This window comes from Gadus macrocephalus, chromosome 3 (assembly GCF_031168955.1).
Source record: "Gadus macrocephalus chromosome 3, ASM3116895v1".
Taxonomy (NCBI): domain Eukaryota; kingdom Metazoa; phylum Chordata; class Actinopteri; order Gadiformes; family Gadidae; genus Gadus; species Gadus macrocephalus.
Window position 1 is genome coordinate 6,010,278 of NC_082384.1, and position 27,474 is coordinate 6,037,751.

Below are 27,474 nucleotides of genomic sequence, written 5' to 3' on the forward strand. Positions count from 1 at the left end.
TGGCTCATTTTGTGACGCAGATGGTCTGTCACAGACAACGGGTTGTTCCATTCTTATCTTATAGGGGTGTTAGAAACATTACAGCATAAAGCTAGCGATTCATGATAGCATGCCTAACACCCGCTAGCAAATTACATGCTGTCATTGACATCCCTTTACCTGAGGTAATTTCTTGAAACGTGTTTTATGATACAGGCTTATGCCGATATTTTCCTTGTTCCCCAACTGTGGCTTATAATTGTACGTAATTTACAGGACCTCGACAGTGAATCATCATTCGCGTTTACATGGACACTTCTGATCCAATTGGATTTCTAATCGGAATATATCTATTCCTATCATGCAATCCGAATGTACTGTGTATATATGCCATTTACAAAAGTGGTAAGCTTACGTTCATTTGTCTCTCACGCACAACCGTTATGTTGGTCTGCACTTATATGATATACGTAAGGGATAATGTTGTAGGCTACAGAACGCCGGTCATTATCGGGAAAATAAGCCCCTTCAGGGCGAACCGTACCCCGATGCAAAGTGGAGGTGTCTTGCTTCGCCCTGAAGGTTATTATTTTCAATAATGACCAACGGACCAAATGCGATTTACTGCAGCTGATGCCATGGCGTAAATATGATCACTTTTCATTCCGATTGAGCTGTTCTTCCACTTCTAATGGGATCAGAAGTGTCCATGTAAACGCGGCTACTGTAACTTTATTCATCAAGACTCAAAAGCGACTAACCTTTTTTGAATACAATTGATCCTTTTCTCTTTTCATCTTTACTTCGACATTGAATTGTGGCATGATAACTAGAAACAACTTAAAAGAAACAACTTAAACCACTCACCAATATGCAACTCAATTTTATTCTGAATATATAAATAGCCTCCATATAGTGTCCAAGTGCATCACAAGATGTATGAAACGACCAGAATGCAGACATTTTTATTGAATTTGAACGAAAAAAATCTTGATTGGATTTAGACCAGGTCACAAAGAAAGGTATTTTTGAATGTTGAAGGATTCGATTATAAATGGGAAAATGACAGAAGAAGGCTTACTTAAAACAAATATTTTTCAAAAAAGATTGTACATAACTTAAATACTTGCAATGCCTTTATATATCTAATGAACAAGTAGAGGGTTCTACTTGAACTTTATTTGCAAAACATCTTAAAAATCGTAGCAGTCAGTCACACATACATATGCAGTCATTCCAAACTATATAACTTTTAAATAATTGCAAATATTACATTTATGTTGATGTTATGTTATGGTTGAATATACAAATGAATTAAAACAATGCAAATGTTTCCAATGAAACAAAACTTTTAATAAACCTGATTATTTCTAACCGATGGCAACTTTAGTGAATCAAAGTAGAAAGGCCTATCTATAAATTAATGTTTTTATTCTTCTATAGCTGGGCTTAAAATATAGGCAATACATTAAGCATCCATGCATTATAGACTCAATGTGATTACATTTTATGTAATACTGTTTTTTTTTTCTGCATTCATACAGCCAAGAAATGGTGAGCAACTGGGAAAACATAACACAGAATTTTGTATAAAATGTCCCTTTTAAAGACATAATGATCAGAAAGATGTTATTATTTAGCATATTATAATATCAACAACAAAGTTAATACTTGATCATTAAATAATCATCATTTGATAATGCCACTAATCAATTTGTTATTATAGTCCCCGGTTGGGCATTTAGACAGATGACTTTACATTATATGATTACCCATATTTGATTTCTTATATTCAGATCAATTACATTGTTTCTGGGTTCTTTGTAGACTGATCAGCACTAATTATCTCAAAATATGATCTAAACAAAGGTTGGTAAGCTTGCCTTTAAGCTTTTTGCACTAAGCCATCATTGAGAAAAAGATGTATGGCACAGTGTAAAACATTTGCAAACATTAAGAATTAAGGAATCTCAGGTTATTTGAAGACCACAACTATAATAAATGAATTGGTTATTGATATCCTATCACAAAAAAATATGTCCTAATACCTTACTATTGAGTAATGTGGTTTGATTTTAGTATTTCGTTTCTTTTAAATGTTGATTATGGATATGAAGAAACATTCTATCTTTCCATAGCACATTCGATTTATGGGGATATTATGTAATCTGTGCCTCTTTGAGATTCCAAAAGATCATTTTTAGATTTCTATTTTAACCTTCTTGGGTTTTGATCCTAGGTTTTTAACAGTATCTTTTGTTTGGAACCTGACCATTTAGAATCATTAAATGATTAAAAAAATTAAGTTTTCACCTTATTTCTTAACCTGACTAATCTTTATTTAATTCATTTTTCCATCTCACATAATGAGAATAACCTGGGATTTAACATTGACAAAGTTGTACAGTTTTCACTTATTATCATTAGTATTATGTAATGATAACCTGAACATTTTTTAAATGTTTACTCAACTGAACTATATTACAAAGGATATCTCTCCGTTGGCACATTTTCTTCTGAAATGATCCATGAGAATGGATGCCTATAAATGTCTTAATGTTTTTTTTTAAATCCAAGGTAAAAAAGCGAACACGTCTGTTCGTTAAAGTTATTGTAGGAAAATGTATCAGTTTATGTCACAGAGACACGCAGAGTTCTATGTATGTTTTTCAAATACAAAGACATCTTTCAAAACAAAAAAAACAATGAAAGTTAATGGCTAGATCAGAAATAATATTATATTAAATAAAAAACATCTCAAAACGAAACGGTTTTCTTTGAAACTAGCTTTTTTCAATGTGGTATTTCCTTTACATGTATTTGTGAAATTATGGTAAATACATGAAACAGCCGTCCTTATGAGGTATACCCAATGGTTAACAATGAGTTAATCTCAGAATTCGTTTTAATACCTATTTGAGAAGAAAACAAATTAACATCAAATTTCTGTTTATGATAAATATAAGTCCACAATCCAAAATGACAGTGGTAGTCGTACACTATATAAATAACATTGTCTTCCATGTCAACATGTAATTAACATTGTTAATATACTTACTATTAAACAGTAAAATACAGCCAAGCGTACAGCTTAATGGCTGATATGTTAATCTTCAACAAAAGGCTAAATTAGGCAAGTAACATGCAATTCTTTTTTTTCCATTTTCATCCCTATCATCTTTTCACTCAAATACCATTATTTTAAATTCATCATCATTCTGCTCATCAATAGCATTGTCTTTATTAGTGCAGTGTATTTATAAAAAAGGACGTTTTTTAAATTGTTTTAAATATGGGTACCTCACAGCATTAAAAGTTCCAATTGGCTCAGTTTAAATTATAAACTGCTGTTATTCTCACAAGGAAAATGGAACAGACAGTCATTGGTTTGGCACCTCATCCAGTTCATTCAGAACTCTGAAATTGTTATGATGAGCATTTGCATTTGTGGTTGATACTTTGTAAATACAGTATATGCCAGTCCATGCATTTGTCAGGTTTTAAATTCTCTACTAATATAGGATTTCTGAAGTAAAAAACAATTATTAGCTTTTAGAATTTCCCTAATTAAATTTGTCATCATCTTACAGAACTACATTTTCAGTATATCAATATTTTCTACATATTTCTCTCAACTCTTTTCAGTTCGCACTTGTTTTTTGTAGTTGGTGGTAGCAAATTTGTGTTATTTTTTGTGTTTGTTATGCCTTTGCATTAAAGCATAAATGACTAGACACCACAGTAGTTTTTGTTATATGTACAGAAAAAGTCAACACATAGTTCCTAATGTCTTCCAACACACTGCTTATTCAAAACATCCTGGAATCAGTCGAGCTTGTTTGGCTTAAAATCCTTCAGCTGTGCTTTATCGTTATTGTCTCCACGATGGAAACAAACGAGGCCTTGGCCAGGCCAGCTGTTCTGTTAAATGTGTATCTTGGGCAGTCCTAGGAGGCAGCCTGCCACACACGCTTCAGGAAAGGGAAAATATGTCATACGTTTCAACCTCTCAAATCTGTTGAAGACATGAGTCCTTGGAAAAGAGGATTAGTTGAGTGAAAGTGTGACTTTTTGGTGATGATAAAAGAGTAAAGAGTAAGACTATCAAACACTGGAATTAATTATAAGTTAATGGAGAAAATAATACACGTTTCAGTTCTTCAATAGGGGTCTGATGAAAAAAAGAGTTTGTTGCTTGGCGGTAAGGCACTGGGTCAGGACGTGGTCAGGACGGGTCGGTCATGCTAAGACTCATGGGTAATCCTGGGCGGAGGTAGGCCGATGGCACACAACCGTTCTCACTGGTCGGTCCTGTGATTGACAGACGAGCTTTTGAGCGCATCGCTTCTGTAAATGTCATCTATATAAAGAAAAATACAAAGCACACAATCAAAAACACAAACATTTATCACCTGTAACTGACCGTATTGCCCACATTAATTACATATAGTCATTTCTGTAACAAGTCAACGTTACCTTTAATAAAATACAAAAATAGGAAACGTATTACAATCGTTATAATGTATTTTAATAAAACATTCAATAGGAGAAACCCCTAGCCCCCTCTCATCACGTAATGACAAAAATATGGGAGAAGATTATCGTACATCTTCAACAAAAATAGGAAACGTATTATAATCGTTATAATGTATGTAAATAAAACATTCAATAGGAGAAACCCCTAGCCCCCTCTCATCACTTAATGGCAAAAATATATCTGGTACATCTTCAACATCAAGCTCAGAAAACGTTCGTTAACATGAAAGATTGCTGAGCTTCTACATGTCAAGCATGTTAGTGGTTTTGTTTCGCTAGTTTAGATGGTGGAATGATTAAGCAATGACATGTTCAATGGGAATGTTTTCTTTGTATGTTATCTTTGGAACATACTATTTGTCATCAAAAATTATTAGTTGTTTATCTAATTCCCTTAGTATATAGATCTGTATATATACGTATTTATTAACAATACTGTCGTATATGCTTTATGATATTTGTTATATATATATTGTATATCTATAAAATATTTATATGCAATTATAAAATGGCTAGCTATGTATTGATATGGTTTAAAACGTTGTATGCCAACAAACAATGGATTATTGTTCATTATATTTCAAGTGGTAATGCTATGAATATCTATTTTTCTCACTTTTCTCATCTAACTGAATAACTTAATAACTATAACTCGGCCTGGCTCTGCTTCACCCAACGTATGGAGGGCTCTCCCCATGATTTAGATGGGCGTTTAAACCCAAATAACGTTACTGCAGACTTATTCACATCAATTTCATATTAAAACTAAAGATACATGCACATTCATTTCATTATTATTTTGTAATTTGGAAAACGCTTTAATAAAAATTTACTTATATTGAATTCAGACAGACTTCATGAACTCACCCTTTGTATAGAATTTTAAGATTTCAACAGACAGCATTTGCAGTTAAAAGGTGTGTGTGACTGGTGTGTATATAGGTGATCGTAAAGTATCAAAGGATTTCCTACACAATGTTACGAGATGGCATGGATACTTCTCTTTTAACTGAACTTTCAATCAATATAAAGCTGAGAAATGATTTTCTAATGCTAGTCTAACGAGAGGATGATCGGCTAAAGAGAGAGGTGGAGAAATAAAAACAGAACAGGAAAAGAGGGTGGGCGAGAATAACAGGGTTACAGGTTACTGGTTTTAAGGCTTCATTCCATCTCTGTTGCATCTCCTCATTAAAACAACACAATCAATGCACCAGTGCGATTGGTTACATTAACAGTCTCTTCATTTGTATATTATTTGCTTTTGTTATACGTTCAAATCGTACCCATCTCTGTCATTCATCTGCATTTGTCTGTTCAGAGCTAGTGCTAGAAATAAATCGTTATAGTCACGCATTATAAACAACCGAGAATGTATGCTAAAGTTTTAACTTTTAGATTAATTATCAGATATTATCAATAGATAGAATATTTATGAGCAAATTTAAGTCAATACTGCAAGTGAAACACTTACATACTATATATACTGCTTATACGGCCATACCTATACCATTATTAACAGCTATTTACAGTTAAATAGTTAAGGTCATCCTGACCAGTACTCTACGTCACATATGTTGTTTAATCGGTTACAGTTTCTGCAGCTACAGAAAGCAGTACACATATGGTAGCAATGGCTCTGGGCTTTATAATATCCCTGGGGCTGGTAGCTATTTGGCCGATGCAGAGGTCAAATTAAAGGTCAAAATTAAAATACATAATTAATGATGATGGATATAACTGCATTGCACTTTATATGTATATAATTCTTTTTTTTTTAACATTAGCAAAGCTGTCCTCTTAACAATTTGATTATGAGAACCCAACTGTGCTAGCCTGTAGGAGATGCCGTGCATTGACACAGATGGAATAAGTATGGAGTCCTATCTTACACACTCAGTGTAGCTCTGCTATTAGGTTTATATTTAGGACGTAACTAAAGTAACAAGACAGGAAGGAGGTGCAAGGAAGGTGGGGAAGCTCAGTGAGGTAAGAAGACAACCAGGATAATACGGACAAACAAGTCAAACACAACTGAGGAGGTGAAAAGTAAAAAAGGTTGAGCAGGTAAATTCACAGCCAAAGATAGCTTTTGTCCAGTGTGGTCTGTGGCCAACACACTGATGCCTCTGGAACTAAATAATGACATTAATAATAACCACAAATGTCAAATTCCTACAATGCCAAGAAAAGGCTTTCCTTGTGTGTTAAGGAAAGGCCATTTCCTTTTAATTATAAGTGCTATGGATAAGTACAGAACAATAGATGTGTAACAGTTAAATATTAGTAATTAGGAGGCAAAACCTAGTGTGACCAGCTATCAATGACTGCAAGGTGAAGTAGACTTTAGCCGGGAGTCATCTCTCTCCTACCCGTCTTAGATCTTGACGCTCTCGATGCCATAGACGTTGTAGCCTTCCTTATAGGTGGCGTAGTTTGGCTGGTGACCAGGAGACTGCAGGTTGTAGTTAGGGGGATGTTGAGGGGAGGAAAGGGTATGCGTGTAGTTTTGTGTGTGCTGAGGGGAGGACAATGTGGTTGCTGCCACCTTTGAAAAAAATGTAAAGTATAAAAGGGTTAAGAAGAGTGTTTATGTCCCCCTTATGGCCATACAATATATCTTGTAAGGCCATTTGCAGCTTCATGCAAAATCTTGAACCAAAACGTTATTGGTCATTGTTTTCCTCAAACGAAAATATCCTGTGATTCGCAAGTTGCGCAGTGTGTGTCCCAAAAATGGCCTGTTTGTTGTTAGAATTTCATATGATGATCCATAATTGTATTTTTACCTTCTGCTTGCAATGTCTGGCAACTCACTAATACTGTTTTTGTGTTCCTTTCTCCAGTCAGTACATTGAATATTCCCACTTGTTAATCCATACCTTCATCTTCTTGGCCTCCGTGCGACTCTTATAGCAGAACTCCACCAGGGCCACCATCATGGCCAGACCCAGGCCACCCACAAGGATGTAGAACACTCCAGCAACATTACTGAGGGACAGAGCACTCGTCTTTTCCTGGGTGAAAACACAAGCGCACACGCACACACACGCACACGCACACGCACACGCACACGCACACTCAGACACACACACAAACACATGCACAGATGCACACACACACAAATAAATCCAGTCAAATTGTTGCATTGTTGGAAGGGAGTTGAGGAAATCAATAACACAAATGTGAGACCTAGATTTATTTTTAACTGTTATAACATAAAGTAGATCTTTCAAACTTAAGTCTGATAGATCCTTACAAAACAGATTGTGTCATCATTATTGTCTATGCATACATATACATCTAGCTGCTTTCTAGAAAGATGCCATAAATATATTAAATTGAGACAAAATTGTAACAAAATAAAAACAATAACATTGTATGTCTGGAAACAAAGTATAATGTACAAGCACAGGTATAGAATGGAATACAAAGAGTGGCTTGACAGAATAAATCTACAAATCCACAGACTGTTTGCTGAGCTCGAAATGATTATTATGGAAACTTCAATAATGTAATACTTGCCACACAGCCTTATGTAGACAATACAGAATAATATACTACAGACTGTTCCTAGCTTGGTTGGTTTTCATGTGGCATCTGACAGACATTGCATTTGACAACACAGATGTTTGTTTGTAATTTCATTAAAGTGGCAACCCTTCAGATTAAACCTAGTAATTCAATAGTTTCCTCGGACCAGGAGGGCTTAATATAGGAATAAGAGTCTCTTTATACTCCAATACTACTGGTATTGCACCTCCTCCTTCTTCCTTTCATTTGTGTTAATAATTGATTCAGGCACCTATGATTGACAGGCAAGATTACCAGGCAAGATTCTACGAACCAATCAGGGAAGAGATTAAATAATCTGAAATCAGAAATATTTTAAATTGGATAATACAAGAAGCAGGCAACTCCCTACACATATTCCACTGCACATTTAACTCACTAGCTGATGGTGGCTCTTTAATTTCTCATGAATAACACTCAAATAATGGCTCTTAAAACGTACCTACAGACCCTTTAATGGGCTTGAGGAGAATGCATGATAACAATCTTGTTACTGTCATCGATCGATCTAGGGAAACCAGTTAGTAAGATCAAAAGGCTGGTTCACAAACCCATTTGGGCTGCTGTATTAGAAACAGAAAGGCCATTGCTTAGCATAGCTTTATAAAGAAGGCAAGGACGATAAGGGACACCAAAGAGACCAAGAACAAGCTAAGAAGTGTGTGTGAAGCAGTGATCACACCAGCAGAGCCAGCCAAGGCATGTGACCCAAGGCAACGATACCAAAGAGATATTCAGGATGTGAAGAAGCACGAATCCAAGGACTGGGCAGAAACCCAACATGAGATGCTGCTACGGATCCTTAGAACCATGAGAAGGACAAGCAAAAGAAGTACGGGAATGGGTGTACTCAGATGGAGTGTGCAAAAGTGTAAAGTAGGTCACAGTCCTCTCATTGATCAGTGATCAGTGATAACTATTTTCTTCTTGAAACATTGGTAACCATCAGTGTCAGCAGAGCTTACAACAAGGTAAGAAAGAAGGAAGTGCGCCAAGCCCTCCTGGTAAAATAATAGAAGAGCTATCATCATGCCTGAGACAACCACAACATGGGAAAAGCATATGGAGGAGGCCGCTATATATATATAAAAACATGTATTCTGATTTTGCCCAAAGGCAATAAGCATTTTCTTACTTGCCTACACCACAAATTAAAAACAATTTTCCTTTTTGAATGAATCAAGGCATTCAAGGCCATTTCTTTTTTGTCCAAGGAAACAAAGGTTTGCCCTATTTACGTTTCAGTTCACCCATCTACTGAAAAAAGACAAAATCATATTTTCTTGTTATGCAAACTCTTGGTAGCCCTAAGTCACTGAAAGTTAGCAAACTAAAAAAAAACAGACGATCTTTGAGGATTGCCACTTTAATGGAATGGTGCAGTGTGTGCAGAATTAAGTGGCATCTAAGGACAGAAATGGAATATGAATTAATATTACATAAGTATAAGATAATGACTAGAGAAAATCCCATGAAGTAGGAATGGCTGTGTTTTCATGACCTCTGAATTAGCCCTTTAAATCCACACAGGGCCCTGATCCATGGAACACGCCAAATTGCACCGCCATGTTTTTACAGTAGTCCCGAACGGACAGGCGGTTCTAGAGAATTTGTATACATAATCACTGTCTTGCCTGTAAGCTATTGGTTTTACAGACTAAATAACAAAATAAAATGTATAAATCTATAAAGGAATTTGAGGTAGCTACTGGCACCTTACAGGCCAGCGTAGCTTCTATACGTCATTAGTAGGCGAGGGGTGGGCAGGTATTCTGTTGGTTGCAATGCCTCAACGCTAGATGCCATTAAATCCTTTAGTGCACACAAAGGACACTGCCCTTTAAGTCTGATTGATGTGTGTACAAATACCAACACTCTGGGCCAAACAACCTTGCAGGATATTCATGCAAGGAGAGATTAACTTTGTGCTTTAATAGGTTTGAACTCTGGGCACACAGAACTAACCTTACTTGTGGAGTCCTTGAAGCCACATTCTCCTTTATCGTACCACCACTTGTTTTTCATCTTGTCTAGGGTTCCTTGCTCATTCAGTTTCAAAACCGCAAGGTTTACTGGCACTCTTCAATGAGAATAACATAAATAACATCATTATCAATGTTATCTTATGTTATTAGCGAGGCAGCAGTTCTGAAACTCTTGTTTGGGGGACCAATGGCTGGACTACATTTTGTTTAATTAACATGAAGCGTCTTAATAACATCCAATTTTAAGGTCAAAAATAATATAATATTTAATGTAAAGAATACATTATATCATCTATGATTTATAATTTTTAATTGATGTAAATGATTTCAATTTGGTTGTATTGCAGTGTTGCTGCTACTGCCGGCCCCTGAACAAGAGATTAAGAGATGCTGCAGATGAAAAGCCTTTCTCTGCTCACTGTGCAGCGGAGATACTTCAGACAGAAGACATGGATACAAAGAGTTTGTCGACTCTATCAAACTCTTTTAATCCATGGATCCTTCACAGGCCGTAAAAGGGCGATAAGCACTGCGGCTGCCATGTGGTCTGAGGTCCCATGAACCTAACCTTGGTTTGTGATGCTGCCTGGACCCTGACCTCAACCAGATGGGCTGCAATGCATCGCTTGGAAGGGGGGGGGGGGGGGGGGGGGGGGGGTAGCACAGACCTCAGAGCTTCCACCACAGACCAAAGCATCTTTCACCTTTGCACTCTTCACGTGTGTGCAAATATGAAGTGCTGTCTGTGTTGGCTTCGATGGATTAAACTCCTAAAGTCTTACCAAGTGTTCTACATCACCTCGTGGGTAGTATGAGTGTGTGTGTGTGTTTGTGTGTGCATGTGTGCATTAACCTTGCTCTCCCCTCCTCCGCTGCCGCACTCTCCCTTGTCATACCACCACTTGTTTTTCAGTTTGTCCAGAAGGCCCTGTTCGTTCAACTTTAACACCGCCAGGTTCACCGCGTTTCTACATGAACACAGTGGCTGTTAGCAGTTAGCTCAGGGTCTAGACGATGGTTTACAGTAGCTAGCATCATACCAAACCACATGCTTGGAACACTAGTAAACACAGCAAAAGCCTGCCTGCAAGACCGTCTTGGCTGAGATTTCCAGTTTTTCATTAAACTATGTATGTGTAAACATAGTGGCCACAACATACTTAAGTGCATAATCTAACCATTTCCCCTTGCAGGCAAAAAATCTGTTTGAGTAAAAAAAAAAAACTTGATGCAAGCTGGAGATGTGGTTGAGGCTATAGGGCAGGGTACTGTAGGTTCCTACGCCTCCACACATGTTGTAATGGTTAGCCAAGGTAAGAGGTTATGGTATAGAGGAGGGTGGGCTACAAGTACAACTCTCCTCCCACTGCACCGCTTTTACTGTTCTTCTTGTTTCAGAGCCTGGCTCTCTCTTACAGCCACATTCCTCACGAATACAATGGTAGTTATTCTGTTCTTATCTGATACTTTATTTTGTATTATTTACATTTTTGGCAAATTATCTTAAATCCTTTTTAGTGACTGGATTATTTAGTGACTGGATTATTTAGTTATGTGTTTTTATGTGATTATCCATTTTAGAAGGTAAACATGGCCGATAAAGCACCATGTTCACAGTGGAATCCTATCGGAACCTCTTCTGAACTTGTCACATAAGGTTATTTGTATGAAGCCATCAATGGATGACATGTCATTGACATTACATGCATAAGAACTTCAAGTGAATCAAGGGATTACACGTTTTACAATCTACTGGGAAACTTGCCTTGACTCTGAGTTAATATCAAGGTAGAAGGTTTGATTTTACCTTCAAGGGGAGATGGTTTTAATTGTAAAATAAATGTTTTACAATTACTTTATAAATATAATTACTATTATTATAAATTGACATGGACCCTAATTAGTGCAATTCCTATTTGATAATTGTCTTCAATTCATATATTTAAATAGATTAAATCATTATTATGAGATGTGTGTCATGAAAAATGTCGTGTATAATAAATTATTGGTATTCCTCCATTTCAGATCAGAGGCTTGGCCTGGGCTCAGTTCAGTTTGTTTGAGCAACTTAATCACTCATTTATTTGACTTAGTTCAATTATTTTGAATGGGTAACACAGTTATAGATTGCCATTGGCAAATTTGATGATTAATGAAAACCAATTGCTAAACTGAACCCATTCCACATAATCAATTCAGCTCATACAATTGTAACATTCACAATATCAATTAACATAAGGTCTGAATACACAAGTCAACATAATGCTAGGAGCAGAGACTTGGCCAATATTATGGAGGTAAAATTCCCATTCAGCAACATTTAAAAAATATTCTGTTAATGTTTTTAGAATGAAAAAGAAATGCTTGATTCATTTTAATTTGGCATTTGTTATTACTAAATTAGTTATTTAGCATCTCTGTTTCTAGCATGTTGTGTAAATAACCCAAATCATTTCTCAAGAATGCTGATTTAGCTGTGATCAAAATACATCAGTTGCTTTTAAACTATCCACTTTCATATGGAAAAGAGACAGAGCATGAAGGATTAAGACAATTAAAACAATGAGACAAACCACGTGTAAACAATCCCCCTCTTATGTAAACTCTGATTCCCTAGATGCATAACGACAAGTTGAAACAAATCTTTGCAGGATTGTAATATCCTAGGGATGTTGTACTAATGCCCTTTAACGTTATCTCCCCTTGTTAGATACAGAGTATTTAAGCACTGACATGTTCATTCATCCATGCAGCTTAAGGGTGAACTGTCCCATTGCTCTAATAGAGAACCCATGGTGGGGCCAAGCTTCAAGGTTAGCCTCTCTAACAATACTCAAACAGACAGTGGGTTGGAACTAAACAGTCGCAGAACATTATCTTCATGGCCAGAGTCTTTCATTTCAGTTAATGATTGCTTGTGTTGTTTAGGGGTGCATATTATTTGAATCCAGTATGTCTTTCCTAGGAGTCCCTAGCCACTACCCCCATTATGTTCTCACTAGCAAATGTTAGTTTCTATAGATGTTAACGTAGTCAACTCCGGTATTGTATTCCATTAAAGATAGCCATGACTTTTGACTGGTGGGGAATGTGGTTACAGAGTGATGGATACTTCTGTCATTCCTATTGTTAGTCTTTCTTTATTCTAGAATAGGAAGCAAAAAATGGGTAGGCCATTATTATTGATGTATACTATGAGATTTGATCAAATATTACACATAACACATAGGCGTTGTGTACTGTTTAGGGCATAATGTGCAAATGGTCTGTAATCGAAAAGATGCATTGTTTCCCAAAAATGGTTGCCTAAACTTTGCTTATGATGTATTACTTATAAGACAAATAAGGTATCAAAGTTACCAGAGTGTACAATTCAAATCATTTCAGATAGGACTACCCAATTGATTCAAGATATAACCTTTCCATTTCAAACAATGCACACACATGCATATTCCAACACAAATGCACACAGAAAGAGGCACATTCATCAAGTTAAAACATTGAATGTTAAAACAGTCAATGTTTGAACTTAACTTACTGAATATCAACCATTTCCAGATAGCATAAGTTAAAGAGGCTAAAGCTCCTTTAACAAATATTTTCCTCTGGGACCTTTAAAGTATTATACTTTATAGTTCTACATCATTATCCGTTAGAAGGGTTCATCCCTCTTATACCCCCCATCCACCATTTACTGTATATTAAGACAATACACGTGAAGATTACAAGATATTAATTGAATGTGTGTTTTGTTTCAAATAGATAAATAAAAATGGAAGTGAAAATAATGAATTCTGAAAAAATATATAGGCACCAGAATAATTGAGATAATAGAAGCATGGGGCCAAATTGTGTCTTTAAATCCTGCTATCCAAAACTGTTAACATAACACTTACCATATCCACCATCACCACCGCACACACATATGCACACATACCCACGCACGTACACACAAACACACACACACACACACACACACACAAACACTCACAAATAACCTCTATTTAGTCATGGCAACCACCACTAGCCACTGACCAGAGGTGGTACCCATGGGTTAATACAAACCACTGTGACGATGTCATCAGGGTAGGTGGATTATTATAACAACGAGTTGACTGCCATGACCCATTCGCCACACTACCATACTACACAATCCACATTTTAATTGTGACAATTTGGTCACAATTGGGATCTCTCTGCCCACTCCCATACTGATTTGCAATGTATTCCAGGTCGCTTGCAATATTTCTATGCAATCGAGCAGGATTTAAAAACACTACTTTAAAATTTGTGTTTTGGGCGTTTTTGGATTTACCCATAGCTCACATGCTATTGAGGTAAGTACTTTCTTCCTGAATATTTCCAAATTATTCCTAAATTCAATACATGCTGATATTGCAAACAAAATTTGGGAAGTGGCTTTGGTTGAGTATAGCTAATATCTTATAATTCATGTAAGCATACAAACAGGGATTTGACACTGTGGATTGAAATCCAGTATTTTAATTTTTTTGTCAAATTACTTGACTTTGAAACGGTTAAAAGCTGCTTTAGCCAAACAGAGTGTGGCAGTATGCTCGGCAGTATGCTAGTCAATTGAATGGGACACAGCCTTTTAGGTTGGGCAGCATTGTTATATTGATCCACCCACCTTAATGGTGATCCTTTGGGGGTGGCGATGCCATAGCCTTTGGAATCAAGGTTTCCCCCCACTTTCATGGTATCACATGGCTTCCTCTGTTCAATGTATTCATTCATGGTCGATTCCAGCAGGTAGGCATACTTCCCTTTGGACTTGCGGACACGCAAAACCCCCTCTGGAGTTTTCTTAACAAAAACTGAGGGTTCTGCTGATTTCATATACTGCCACATCTTGTCAAAGAGGGCGATCTTAGAGCGCTGGATCGGTTTGGACATTGGATAGGAGACAGAAATAGATTTGTTAGTGAAAATGTGTTCATTCAAATGTAATTCACATTACAATATGCTAAATATTCATTAGCAGAATTACATGGTTATGCTATGGAAACAGGTTATAAATCGTACCATCCCAGGCACAAGAGGGTATTCTTTCTAAACACCTTGATGGCTACTGATGCTGTCTTGTCATTGGCCAGTGTTACAAATTGCTTTGCGAGCTATGACGAAAATATCAAACATGTTTGAAAAGATTTGGGACCTCGCAGACTAGATCGTGAAGATAGGGATGCTATAATCAGGACTCGTCGTACACTATATGACCAAATCTGCACAAAATCATGCAACCAAATGGTTAAATAGAACATCAAATGATACCCAAAGGTTCCCTATGTTTTTGTATTAGAGGTAAAAGTAACATTGTCGTTCTAGTATCTAGGTCAGGGGTCGGCAACCTACGGGCCGCGTCCCAATCCGGGGCAGGCCAGGCCATTTAAAATGGCCACTTTTTATCTAATTGACAAACTACAAACTTGGATAATCAGTACAAGATTTTTAAAACCCTATATGCCGTCAAAAATCAAGCTACAGAAGGCAGCTAGTTGCGCATTGCATTGCTGAACACGGGATGCCGTTCTCGGAATGAGAATGTATATGTGTGTAAATTTGAGTTTTTCGTCAGCAGTCTGGAGGTTATATATGAAGGATTACCAAACAGAGACACAATCTTCTCCAAGATTAAAGAGATTTCTGCGAGAACTGTAGAAAGGCACATTACTGATATCGCTAAAAAACGTAAAGCACCAGCTTGAAAGGCGTGTCAGTGTTCAGTGTAACGTCAGCACTCAACAAGAGCAAGGATATCAATTATATATTAAATCTAACGATGGTTGCAAGATACTGCGACAATGCGGTGATACGTGAGGGTCTTATTGGTTTAAAGCCGATGGTGCCACTAAAGTGGAGGATGGGGCGACTATATTTACTGATCATTTTGAGCTTAGAGGTTGATATCAAGAAGTTATGTGCTGTTAACCGACGAACCCCCCCCCCCCCGAATGGTAGAGAAGCAGAGGGGATTCCTTCATCATTAGATATTTTGGCATTGGCACCCTAGACGGGTCAGAAGAGCAGCAGCATGTAATAAATAAACAAATGCATATTCTAACTTGCACGGGGGTCTGTGACAGATATCTTTTGATTGTAAAGTGGCGAAGGAACACGAAAAAAGGTTGCAGACCCCTGATCTAGATTGATTGAACACTTTCCATATCAAACACAAATCCCCAAAAAATAACACTTCTTACTTCCCACACGTCTTACCCTAAAGAACTCCTTGGTGGACCCAGAGTCTAAGGTCCCATATGCTATCTCGGTTTGTTTAGCCAGGTCTTCGGCACTTTCTATAGGTGAAACCATCCGCTCCACAGTGAGGAAGGCAGCGAGGTTGGCAGTGTAGGATGAGATGATTATCAGTGTGAAAAACCACCAAACACCTCCCACGATACGGCCTGACAGAGACCTAGCAAGGGAGCAAGAAGATGGATAGATCTAAAGGCCGACAGCAAAGTGAAGGTATCCCGTTATTAGAGCATGTATTACAACGCAAACCTTGGTGAGATGTCACAGCCTTGACGCATGAATGCACCCAAGGAGAACCACAGAGAATTGAAGATTCCAAACTCGTTGGTTGATTCCGTTGTCAATGGCAACGCCCCATCCTCTGGCTCTTCAAGCTGCCATTCGTATGGACTGAAGCGAGAAACCTATAATAAAATACAATTATTCATATAATATTCATATTAAACATAATAATTTTCTAAAGGGGAACCGTCACACACTGAGAATATTGCTTCATATGCCTGTTTGGACTGTAATTGGGGTCTGCAACATCGTGGCAAATTCCGGACAAATTACTTCCATGGTCAAACTTTCCGTACATTTTTAGAAGGAACAGAGTTGATTTTGCAGACCAAGATTGTTCACAACACCCGTATTAAGTTGTTAAAGCTGAGCCCTAAAGGCTTATTTATCACTAAAAGTCTAACGTTAAAACTTAAACACGAAAGTGTCTTTCAGAGCGCTTAATTGTGGTTTTTCTGTCAGACAATAGTGTATATTTTTTGTCTGTGAATTATAACCACAGAAAATATGAAACAGAAGCTTAAGTGACAGTAATTACATTTCAATATTAAGCATGAGAAAGCGAAACTAATTATCACCAGTAATTGCCTCAGGAAAACTTGAAATTCGAGTGCTGCATTAATTTCTTCTATTACCTCATTAGACCATACAATATTAAAGCTAAAATTATAATCTCATTGGTCCTCCACACATTAGTAGTGCTTACACCAGTACTGACCGGTTTCTGCTTCTACCCATAGAGTAGTCAAGACAACACCCTATAAAGTTGTATGGTCCATACATCCTAATTAACCAACTTGGCTTGATTGATCAATCGCAATCTAATCAGAGAACTATTTGGGACCGTCATGTTCGGTGTACAGCGAAAAAATATTGGTTAAATGAAAACTGAAAAGCCAAAGCAAAGGCTTTAGGCAGGTCGTATAGAGATGTGATCCCCGGTCAGGTTCAAGCCACTTACACGCTAGAGCCACATTGACTTGGACCATGAGTGTGCCATATCCACCATTCCTTCTATTCACATCGGTTCTCGTCGTTCTCTATTGTTACTGTAGGGTTTATCCTCCCTTCAACTGAAATAAACTCTGCGTTGGGTACAGCCCTAGTAGTATAAACAACAAGTGTGACTTAACCCTTTAAGATTTTCTTTCTCTTGAGTATGTGAGACAGATCAAGTACTTCAATGGTACTTCAACAACTAGGCTATCCTTTTTTTGTCCTTGATTCAATCTCACATGAAAGCTTGAAAAGCTTAAATTATGTTTTTAAGCTGTGACTATATCCAACTTCTATGTTTTCCTTTAAAGGGCTTGGGGTTAGAGGTTTGTATACTGTGAGCCTGTTTATTGTTAGCCTTAGATACTGAACTGTGATGCTACCAAACAAATAGTCTTGGTATTATCGGATGTCTTGCCTATTAGTCAATCGCTTGCTCAATTATTGTACTGTGACCCAAAACACCATTCCCATTCACTTAATTTTGCATGTATTTGTGGCTTAGAAATCTGCTAATGAATAGTTAATAAGGACTCATCACATATTCACACTTCTAGAAAAATAATGAGTAATTAAGAGATACAACTATGCAAATAGGTGACCTTGGGTGTCTTGAAAGGCGCCTCTAAATTAAATGTATTATTATTATTATTAAATAAAACCAAAATTAAAACGTTCATTTGTGTTTTATAATGCCGGAACCTCCCTGGAATGAGTTACGCAAAAAACAAACAAACAAACAAACAGTGAAATACTACGTAAATGAACATATAAGTTTCGACAAAGCGTTTGATATAACGAGAAGCCAGCACGTTCACACATTCACACACCACACCTACTTACCAAAAAGAGTACAACACTGACTCCGATGTAGGCAAACACAATGCACATCCAGATCTCATACGCCAGGGGGTCTAAGAAGGAGAAGACCCCCGGTTTGGACTTCTGAGGTTTTTTGATCATGATGGAGATCCCCAAAGACATGAATGGCTTGGAAAAATCAATCACTTCTTCCCGAACCAGAGTGATGGTCAACGGAGCTACTGCTATATCTGCTTTCTATGAAAGAAGAAGAGACGACAATCAGTGGCGGAGAATGGGAGGGCAAATGATGAATCATCTGCATGGATGAGAGTCGTACTGTTAAACTTATTTTATTGCCTCTGAACACAAGTTTTCTAAAGCCTGCGGTGTAAATCGAGTGCTGCTACCGTTTTTGGGGCATACACTTCCTGGTGTGTCGCATGAATCTGGAATTGTGTTAATCTCCTTTATATACAAAGTGTGTGTGTGTGTGTGTGTGTGTGTGTGTGTGTGTGTGTGTGTGTGTGTGTGTGTGTGTGTGTGTGTGTGTGTGTGTGGTTGTGTATGTATGTGTATATGTTTGTGTGTGTATGTGTGTGTGTGTGAGTTGTTGTGTATGTGTGTATATGTGTGTCTGTGTGTGTGTTTGTATATGTGTGTGTTTGTGTGCGTGGTTGTGTCTGTATGTGTGTGGTTGTGTATGTATATGTTTGTGTGTGTGTGTGTGTGTGTGTATGTGTGTGTGTGTGTGAGTGGTTGTGTGTGTGTGTCTTTGTGTGTGTTTGTATATGTGTGTTTGTGTGCGTGATTGTGTCTGTGTGTGTGTGTGTGTGTCTGTTTGCGTGTATTTTGGGATGTATGTTAATCTTACCCCATATACCAGCTCTCCAACCATTCCATTCCAGATTTTAGTCTCTGCATCTCTTGCGCCGTACTTTCCATCTCCCACAATCCTCAGCTGGTATCGTATTCCACAGTGTTTTGCTATTTCAGCAGCAAGGTCAACGCAGTAGCCTTAGGACAACATCAAAAGTCACTGTCAGTTACATCAAGGTCACTGTAATGGGAGTTCTTTCACATTACATACATGTCGCATTACAGAGCAATAGTTTAGCTTCAGTCTCTCTTATGTGGGCATTGATAGCCATAGGCATCAACTCAGAAATGTGTTGCTTTTTATTTTAAACTTCAATTGAATACTTTGCAATAAAATAGGAAAAGAATAACTACATTAATACTGAATGAGTAAAAACATGAAAAAGAGGGCCAAAATTTATTTCCACATATTGTATTAATAAGTATGGTTGAAAAGCATTCATTAGTTTGGTTGGGAAAGGGGTGACAAAGGGTTAACTGATCCGCATCTCTAAACCAATCAGAGATAACCAATCTGATATACATATCCCTGACTCTTCCTATAGATATATTGAGATATATCTAGAGATATACTCTATATCTTTATAGATACATACTAAAGACATGTACACACATACGGACACAAACAAAACAAACCTTCATAGCGGTCATTGTCCTGAAAAAGCTCGGAATTCTTCTTCAACATCACATAAGGGGCTTCCTACAGGCATGATATGATAAAAGAGTTAGAATATTTCATAGCTGTTTTCATTCATGTATTCATACATGTAGTTCAAAAAGCTTTTTTATAATGTTTCATTTTCCATATTCACGTACAAAAAATCTTTGAAAACATTATTTGTTATTATTGGAATTAACCGTGTTAACCGGCTAATGCATTATTGAAGCATCCACCAATAATAGGGTTGAAACAATTTTGGACAATTTGATTTCTGTAGCTCTTTGTCGCAAAATGGCAAATGTTAAAGGTCCCATGGCATGATAATCTCGATTTATGAGGTTTTCTAACATAAATATGAGTTCCCCTAGCCTGCCTATGGTCCCCCAGTGGCTAAAACTTGCGTTCGGTGTAAAACGAGCACTAGGTGTTCTGCTCGCCTTTGAAATAACGGAGGCTCAAGCGCACTGATTTGGAATGTGGTCCCATATGTTGTCATAAAGGATCTAAGCTCCTCCCCTTTCTCTGCCTTGCCCGCCTAGTGAATTTGGTCCGCCAATGAGACACGACTGTGCGAGCGCCACATGTGTGTGTGTGTGTGATTACATTACACACACTGTAACGCAAGTGTTTGCTGTTGGTGTTATGGCGCATAACACGTCGGTTCTTTGACGTCTCATGTATTTCCAGAACGAGACTGTAGTTGGGGTTATCTCAGCCGTGGTTTAAAAGGAATTGGGGGAAAGGAACTTTGGCTTTGACTTCCCTGAAGTATGAACTGCCTAAGCGCTGAGCGCTTAGGCAGTTCCAAGCACGAGATTGCTTGGATAATGGATATTTTTAAACTATTGAAATATTTACATTAGGAAATAAAACATCACAATTATTGTGAGGTTTAAATATTGAATTGAAAAAAATATTGACAACATTAAATATTAAATAGAAAAATCCATTTGTACAAATACGATTTGAAGGCCTTGATAAATATCAGAAAGTGTTCTTCATTACCAGTATAGTAGTGACAATAACGGTCTTGTTTTCCATGCCACTTGTGTCATTAGGGTAAAGGTCGGACTTGGTCACCACCATCTTATCCATTTCATTCCAGTAGCCAATCTAAAACACATACAAATACACAGTTCACATTTAAAATCCACAGATTCATTCTGTATATTTGTATTCTTTATATCCTCAAATAATCATACAGTGGACAAATAAATGAATAAAATATTGTCCTCTACTGATGGTTAATTGCTAGAGAGAATGAACAGCTTGCGGTTCATTAATTGGACCCTCACAAACAATACATAACTAACCTTGACGGGCCCGTTGTTTTTCAGCTCCATGACGGTGACTGAGTAGTTGACTCTTTTTCCATATTGGTCGAACTGAATATTCCCTGTTAAACCATCTACACGCACCTAGAAACATAAAACGCAACAAAATCACAGACAGTAAAGAAATCACTTCAACAGAACATCTATTGGAGTGATGTGGCCATCGCCCATCGCAGACTCTTTCCAAAGAGGCGCCTTTGTTGCACACACACACAGTTGTCGCTCGTAACACAAATATTGGTCTGCTCGTCTAATGTACCAGGGCAAGGGTAAAATAATAAGTCATCTTCACTAGTTGACTCCCCTAATTGTGCCATGGTGCATACAAGTAGCAGACCCATAATTCATGTTATAAGCAACACCTGCTGCCTCTTGGAAAAGGGGTTTTAGTGCTTGTACATTCTGACGCCACAAATCGCAATGACCGCCGCCATTTCAGAATCATAGGAGCAGGAGCCGCGTTCACATGGACACTTCTGATCCGATTAGAAGTGGAAGAACAGCTCAATCGAAATAAAAAATGATCATATATACACACCAATCGGAATACAATTCTCTGATCGAAATAGAATTCCATGCGGAATAGAAGAGGTGAAGTAGTCCGCTATAATCGACATGTATACACTTATTCCGATTGGTTTGGGGTGGGTGCAGCTACTTTTTAACTGAGAAAGATGGCATCAGCAGCTGCAGTAGGCTAGTTCGCAATTGGTCCGTCGGTACTTCTATGCACACCGAACTGAGTCATCTCTTTCTTATCACTCCGCAAGTAGTCCGGTAACTTATCAACCGGCGCGTCCGGTTGCTAAGCGACGTCAACGTCTTTGGCGGACTATTTCTCTGCTGATCAACACTACGAATGGTAATTGTAAAAAGACACACCGTGTGAAAATATTGTTTCGTGTTGGCAAGGAGGCGTGTAATAAGCGGGATAATTTATAGAACATCAGCGGTCATTATCAAAAATAATACCCTTCGGGGCGAAGCAAGACACCTCCGCTTCGCGTTGGGTCCGGTTCGCCCTGTCTGGGCTTACTTTCCCGATAATGATCGGTGTTCTGTACAACATCATCCCTTACATATATCATATAAGTCCAGACCAACATAATGGCTGTGCGCGAGAGAAATACGAACCTACGCTTACCACTTTCGTGTGTCCAGGAGTGCCCAGAAGTGTCCATGTAAACACGGCTAGTGTTACTGGTAGTTAGGAGTGTACTGGGGAAGTATCTCCAAAAAATCCAATGATACATTCTGATGTACAAGCCCTATTAGGTTCATATTTGATTTGATATACTTTGAACTATTTATAGAGCATCATTCTGTGGCATGAAACAATTAAATGGTAAGTGAGCCCCCTGAATTTAAAAGCTGTGAAACTTAAAACAATTCACAATTGTTTTTGGACGACAATCCCCATGGTTAAGGCCCACGCCAACTTTGCAATACTATTTTTAAGCTAGTTCACGTTCTTTAGTATGAGCTTTGTAATTAGTGATGTAATCTCAGATCCAGAGTCCTTCTATGTCGTAGCCAAACTTCTGAGGCACAGAGCCTGGGCCTGAAAACTGAGAAAAACTGAGAGGTGCAAAGTTATACCTGGTTTCCTGTTTCATTATGGAGGTATTCTGATCAGAAGGGGATTTAATAAGTGTATTTCTACAGGGGCCAGTCTACACTGGGCCTGATTTAAACCTTTGCAGAGACTTAAGAATTTTGGTGTCCGGAACGGATGTTTTTACTTGTCTTCCCACCGGGAAATGTTATGCTGCTATCCATTAGGATGGTACGCCGGTACGTGCAAGTGGTAAGTTGCAAATCTCCCAGCTTTCTTGCTGCACTTCACTGAGGCAGGCCCCCTTTTGGTCGAAGTATCTTGTCGCTTTCAAAATAGAGCGAGCAGAGCTGTACAACTCGCAAAGAAGATGGCTGCGCCCATAGTTCATGGGGCTTGAGTTGTATTTTCTTTGTATTTGTACAACGTTGGTGGTTTTAATGTCGTTTTTAAATCCTCTTACACACTTGATTTCATTGCTGCTTTAATCCGGTCACCAATTTATGCATTGCACATTGTCTTGCTTTGTGTGCAATTCAATGTAAAGTTGTGTTTTCAAGGCTTGCTAAAGAGGCTATGTTGCTAATGATGACTAGCCTGCTACTACTTCCCCTTGTGGCTCGACGGAAACACAAATGACAAACTGGAAGGCTGGAGCAAGGGAAATACGTCACATTCTCGCTAAAGCTGGTCGTTCGTACCGGCGTACCATCCAAATGGATTACAGCAAATTACTATTGCTGGCCGAGTTTGCGTTCACTAGTAGCCAATTAGGCACTTACATATCCCCAGATCGGGCCACATGATTGGTCGAAACATACATGAAGAGAAAGAAAGTGAAACACCCCATTCCCCCAGATTGAAGCTTGTCTGCTATCAGACCAGGGATTCGGCTAGCCATTGTCTATGGTCGGGCAACCGGCCGATTAGATGGTCAAACAGCCATCCGTAATACAGGTACATGTGTAATGAAATGTGCTTCTTCAAAAACACATGTTAAAAAATAATAACTTAACCCATTTTGTTGTAACTTATATGTTATATGGTACAAATAAAATTAACATAGCCTACTTTGCTGCCTTATTACTACGTGCATAAACAGAATTCTCTAAGAACTGCCCCGGTGAAAACATACAGATGGATCGACCCTCCACCAGGAGTTAAGACTGATGCTTATGATGTCCGTTCACCTAAACATCCAAAGTAATTACTAGGAGAATCCGAGAAGGCTTCATGGCACTTTAAACTGCCAACGGACTTCATCATTTCATTGATTGTTGAAGATAAGGTTCTGTATTTATCCAAGATATACTGTATATATAATTCTCTGTAAATATACACCTTTATCTAACAATATCTAATACTCAGCAATGTTGGTGCAACTGGAACATCAAACATACAAAAAAGCTAATCACAACATGGAATTCTCTGTTTGTTATGTAACATGAATGAGTCACAGAATGCTTTGTTTAGATCGTAACCTGTTTTAGAGCACGCTCGATCTCAACCCCCTGGGCCCACGGGACGGCCGGATTTGCCAAACAGTCCCCTGTGTTTCCACGGCGACTCATATCTATTCTTTGTTTGTGGAGAAACCGGAACGCCTCAGTCATCACCTGGACAGCGTCATATGTCAGCGCTGAAGTGTACTGTAACAGAGACAAACAACACAACAAATCTCTGTAATTACATTTTTAACATTTATCATGTCATTTATAGCATCAGCATTAGTTGTAATCATAAGTTGAAGCCCAGGTTGTGGCAGCTCCTGCTACACCATGCATTTGTTTTGTTGCTTTGGTTGTCTCACTTGATTCTTTAACATGAATTGCTAGTGGACAACGAAACAGACCCCCTGATGCTGCCCTCATTGGGGTGGGGGCCTTTAACAAGCAAAACATTACGCTTTGTCATAGTAATAAATAGTCTAAATTGAAATATATATAGCAAAATATAAGAGTAGATATACTGCATTTCATTCCATTTCCTAACAACTTTTGCTAAAGTGCATTTGTATGACATCCCCACAAATCAATTCATCCAATTTGAGATGAGAGATCTATTTTGCAAGGGTGATCTGACCAAATACAGAAACAAGGAAATGCACAACTCCTATGATTCAATGAATACAATAAATAACATAAATCTCTCGGTCTATGGCACACCTTCTATTCTTGCCTATAATGTACACAACCATTTGGCAGCATACCACATTTATAAAGCAGCAGTATTGAACAGACCCTGTTATGGCTCGACCTCAGTTATTATTGTTGTCAAGTAGGCACAGATGTAGCCGACATTGGGAGCCCTGTCCCTGGGTAGGAGGACACATGGATGTTGGCTAGCCTGCAGATGGTGGTGGCCTTTTCTCCCTATCGGCTTCATAGCTGTTCCCGCCAAGAACAGTGAGGATTCCATTCCAGATTGAGATACCAGAGTATCATAATAATATTAATACTTTCTGAAGGCGCTTGATAGAAGGAAAAACTAAAAAAAAACACTTTTGCAAGTCATCTAAACAGCCATAAATAAGCACATCCACGGCTCAAAACAGATGTACTCCAGCAAGGGAACCAAACCAGGCTCACAATATGCTTACAAGCAACTCAACCGTACAACTAAAATAGACCTCTCAGAGAGAGGTCATTCGTTAAGAACTTAAGAAATATTGAAGGAATAGGAACAAAATCAGTACTAAAAACTTATTTTAAATATGTCATTGTTTACAGGTAAAATAGCAATTTTGATATAGATTAAGAAAAGGTAACAAAAACACAACGTTTCTTAATTCCATGGGATTATGCACTACTTCAAATGTAATTAGGAATATTGTATTCCATTCCAGCCAGTTCATTCCGCTAGACGCCACTCAATTCTACACACCGGTGCACACACTGCGTCGTTGGAGGTTCAATTAACAAGATATGTGATTTGATGGTAGCTCCAGTCAAGATTTTGAAAAAGGAATCCAATCCTGACCCCACTCTCCCCCTTCTCTCTCCAAACGACGCCCACCATAGAAAAGTGAGGCTCGCTAAAACAACTTACCATTGGAAATTAACCTGGCTATCTGTAGTGTTAGTGAGCCCCTACATGACAGAGTGTGTTTTAGAGCACATTTCAAACAAAAATATTTATATTGTAACAGTAACAATAACATAAAAGCCCAAAACCAGTAGATGTTATCCTTCCGTTACATTCATAAAATTATAATATCACAGTAATGAATTGATTGAACTGATTTCAAACTTTTTGCCCGGCACTTTTAGATAGCTGAATTTAACAGTTAATTTACTAATAAAAGTTCTTCATACCCTGATCCTTGTGTCAGCCCCTGGATACTCCTTCTCTTCCAGGCCTTCCCAGCGCTGGTCAAACTTCGCCACCACAGGATCGTCAAAGTCAACAATCTGAAATCCTGAAACATTGGCCCCTCCATATTGGATTTTAGAAAGATCCCCGTCTACGAACCCCTGAAAAACATGAAGGCACACATTAAAGCTTTGTCATAGTAATGAATACTCTAAATTGAAATATATATAGCAAAATATAAGAGTAGATTGTACTGTATTTAGTTTAATTTCATAACAACTTTTGCTTAAGTGCATTTGTATGCAACTATAAAGACCTTTTTTTTTGTTTCTTTTGTAGAAACGTAAAGATAAAAAAACATTTAAATATATTTAAAGTATTAAGAAATTTGAGATTTGCAGAAAATACCAATACAAAAATCGAATCTGAATAATGAAGTATATAGAATAGTAATAATGACAGTTAATCGGAGTATGATACAGTAATCCACCTACCAAGTTAGCGATAATGTAGTGGTATCCTTTCACATGCTTGCCAATGGTGATGATCTGTTGGAAAAAGAAAATGTGACCATTCTCAATTTCAACATTGATTAAAATTGATTAAAATTTAATCTAATTTAATAATTCTGATCAGATTTAGGGCAGGGTGGCATGGCTATTTTCAATTGATAGACTAAATATGAATCAATTGAATCCCAAGAATGACTCCCTTTAAAATGATGCCTTTATTTATGGGGTTTGTGAAGATTTCGACGTTATTTATAGGACTCAATACATGTTCTACTGGGGAGGCACTTTTAAGACTGCTAAATAATAATAAATGGTTAAAACAATGTTTGATTTGCAAGCCTTTACTGTCAGATCATATCATTATTGCCGTGATAAACCGTATGTGCCTTCTACACTTTGAGGCCCAGAGATAAGTGGGCTCATGAAGCAGCATTGAACTGTGTTGAAAAAAGGTAACAAAGTTACTGCTGTTTAAAGTAGTTCATCTCCCGAGAACTGTGCCGTATATTATACTTTTGCGTTATACCATGGTCTGGGGGAATAATCGATTCTCATTGGCTGCAGGGTGTCCATTAATCCCTGATACATGGACCCCTGCTAAGTAGTTCCAGCAAATTGTCTATTCAGCCTATTAATGGTATTTTCTTTGGCAAGTGACCATGGTTAAAGCGGGATAATGCCCTTCGAGGTGTCCTTGTGTGTGTGTGTGTGTGTGTGTGTGTGTGTGTGTGTGTGTGTGTGTGTGTGTGTGTGTGTGTGTGTGTGTGTGTGTGTGTGTGTGCGCGTGTGC

General features: G+C 37.9%; 1 protein-coding gene across 10 annotated transcripts in view; it reads right to left on the minus strand.

The window, feature by feature from the left end:
* Positions 1-846: 846 nt before the first annotated feature.
* LOC132453827 (glutamate receptor 2-like) overlaps positions 847-27,474 on the minus strand; it is a 55,332-nt gene continuing 28,704 nt past the window's right edge. The window contains exons 6-20 of one of the 10 annotated variants that reach the window (XM_060046805.1): positions 26,667-26,720; positions 26,175-26,333; positions 24,342-24,509; positions 21,285-21,389; positions 20,977-21,084; positions 19,947-20,010; positions 19,306-19,448; positions 18,474-18,689; positions 16,602-16,756; positions 16,314-16,512; positions 14,725-14,972; positions 10,054-10,168; positions 7,398-7,526; positions 6,888-7,063; positions 4,198-4,339 (exon numbers count right to left, since the gene is read on the minus strand). In XM_060046805.1, coding sequence (XP_059902788.1) covers positions 6,893-7,063; positions 7,398-7,526; positions 10,054-10,168; positions 14,725-14,972; positions 16,314-16,512; positions 16,602-16,756; positions 18,474-18,689; positions 19,306-19,448; positions 19,947-20,010; positions 20,977-21,084; positions 21,285-21,389; positions 24,342-24,509; positions 26,175-26,333; positions 26,667-26,720 — 2,034 coding nt within the window. In that variant the 3' untranslated portion in view covers positions 4,198-4,339; positions 6,888-6,892. Of the gene's footprint in view, positions 4,340-6,887; positions 7,064-7,397; positions 7,533-10,052; positions 10,169-10,926; positions 11,042-14,724; positions 14,973-16,313; positions 16,513-16,601; positions 16,757-18,473; positions 18,690-19,305; positions 19,449-19,946; positions 20,011-20,976; positions 21,085-21,284; positions 21,390-24,341; positions 24,510-26,174; positions 26,334-26,666; positions 26,721-27,474 lie in introns of those variants that run through there. The other 9 variants (XM_060046803.1, XM_060046804.1, XM_060046802.1 and 6 more) reach the window with 9 other exon arrangements.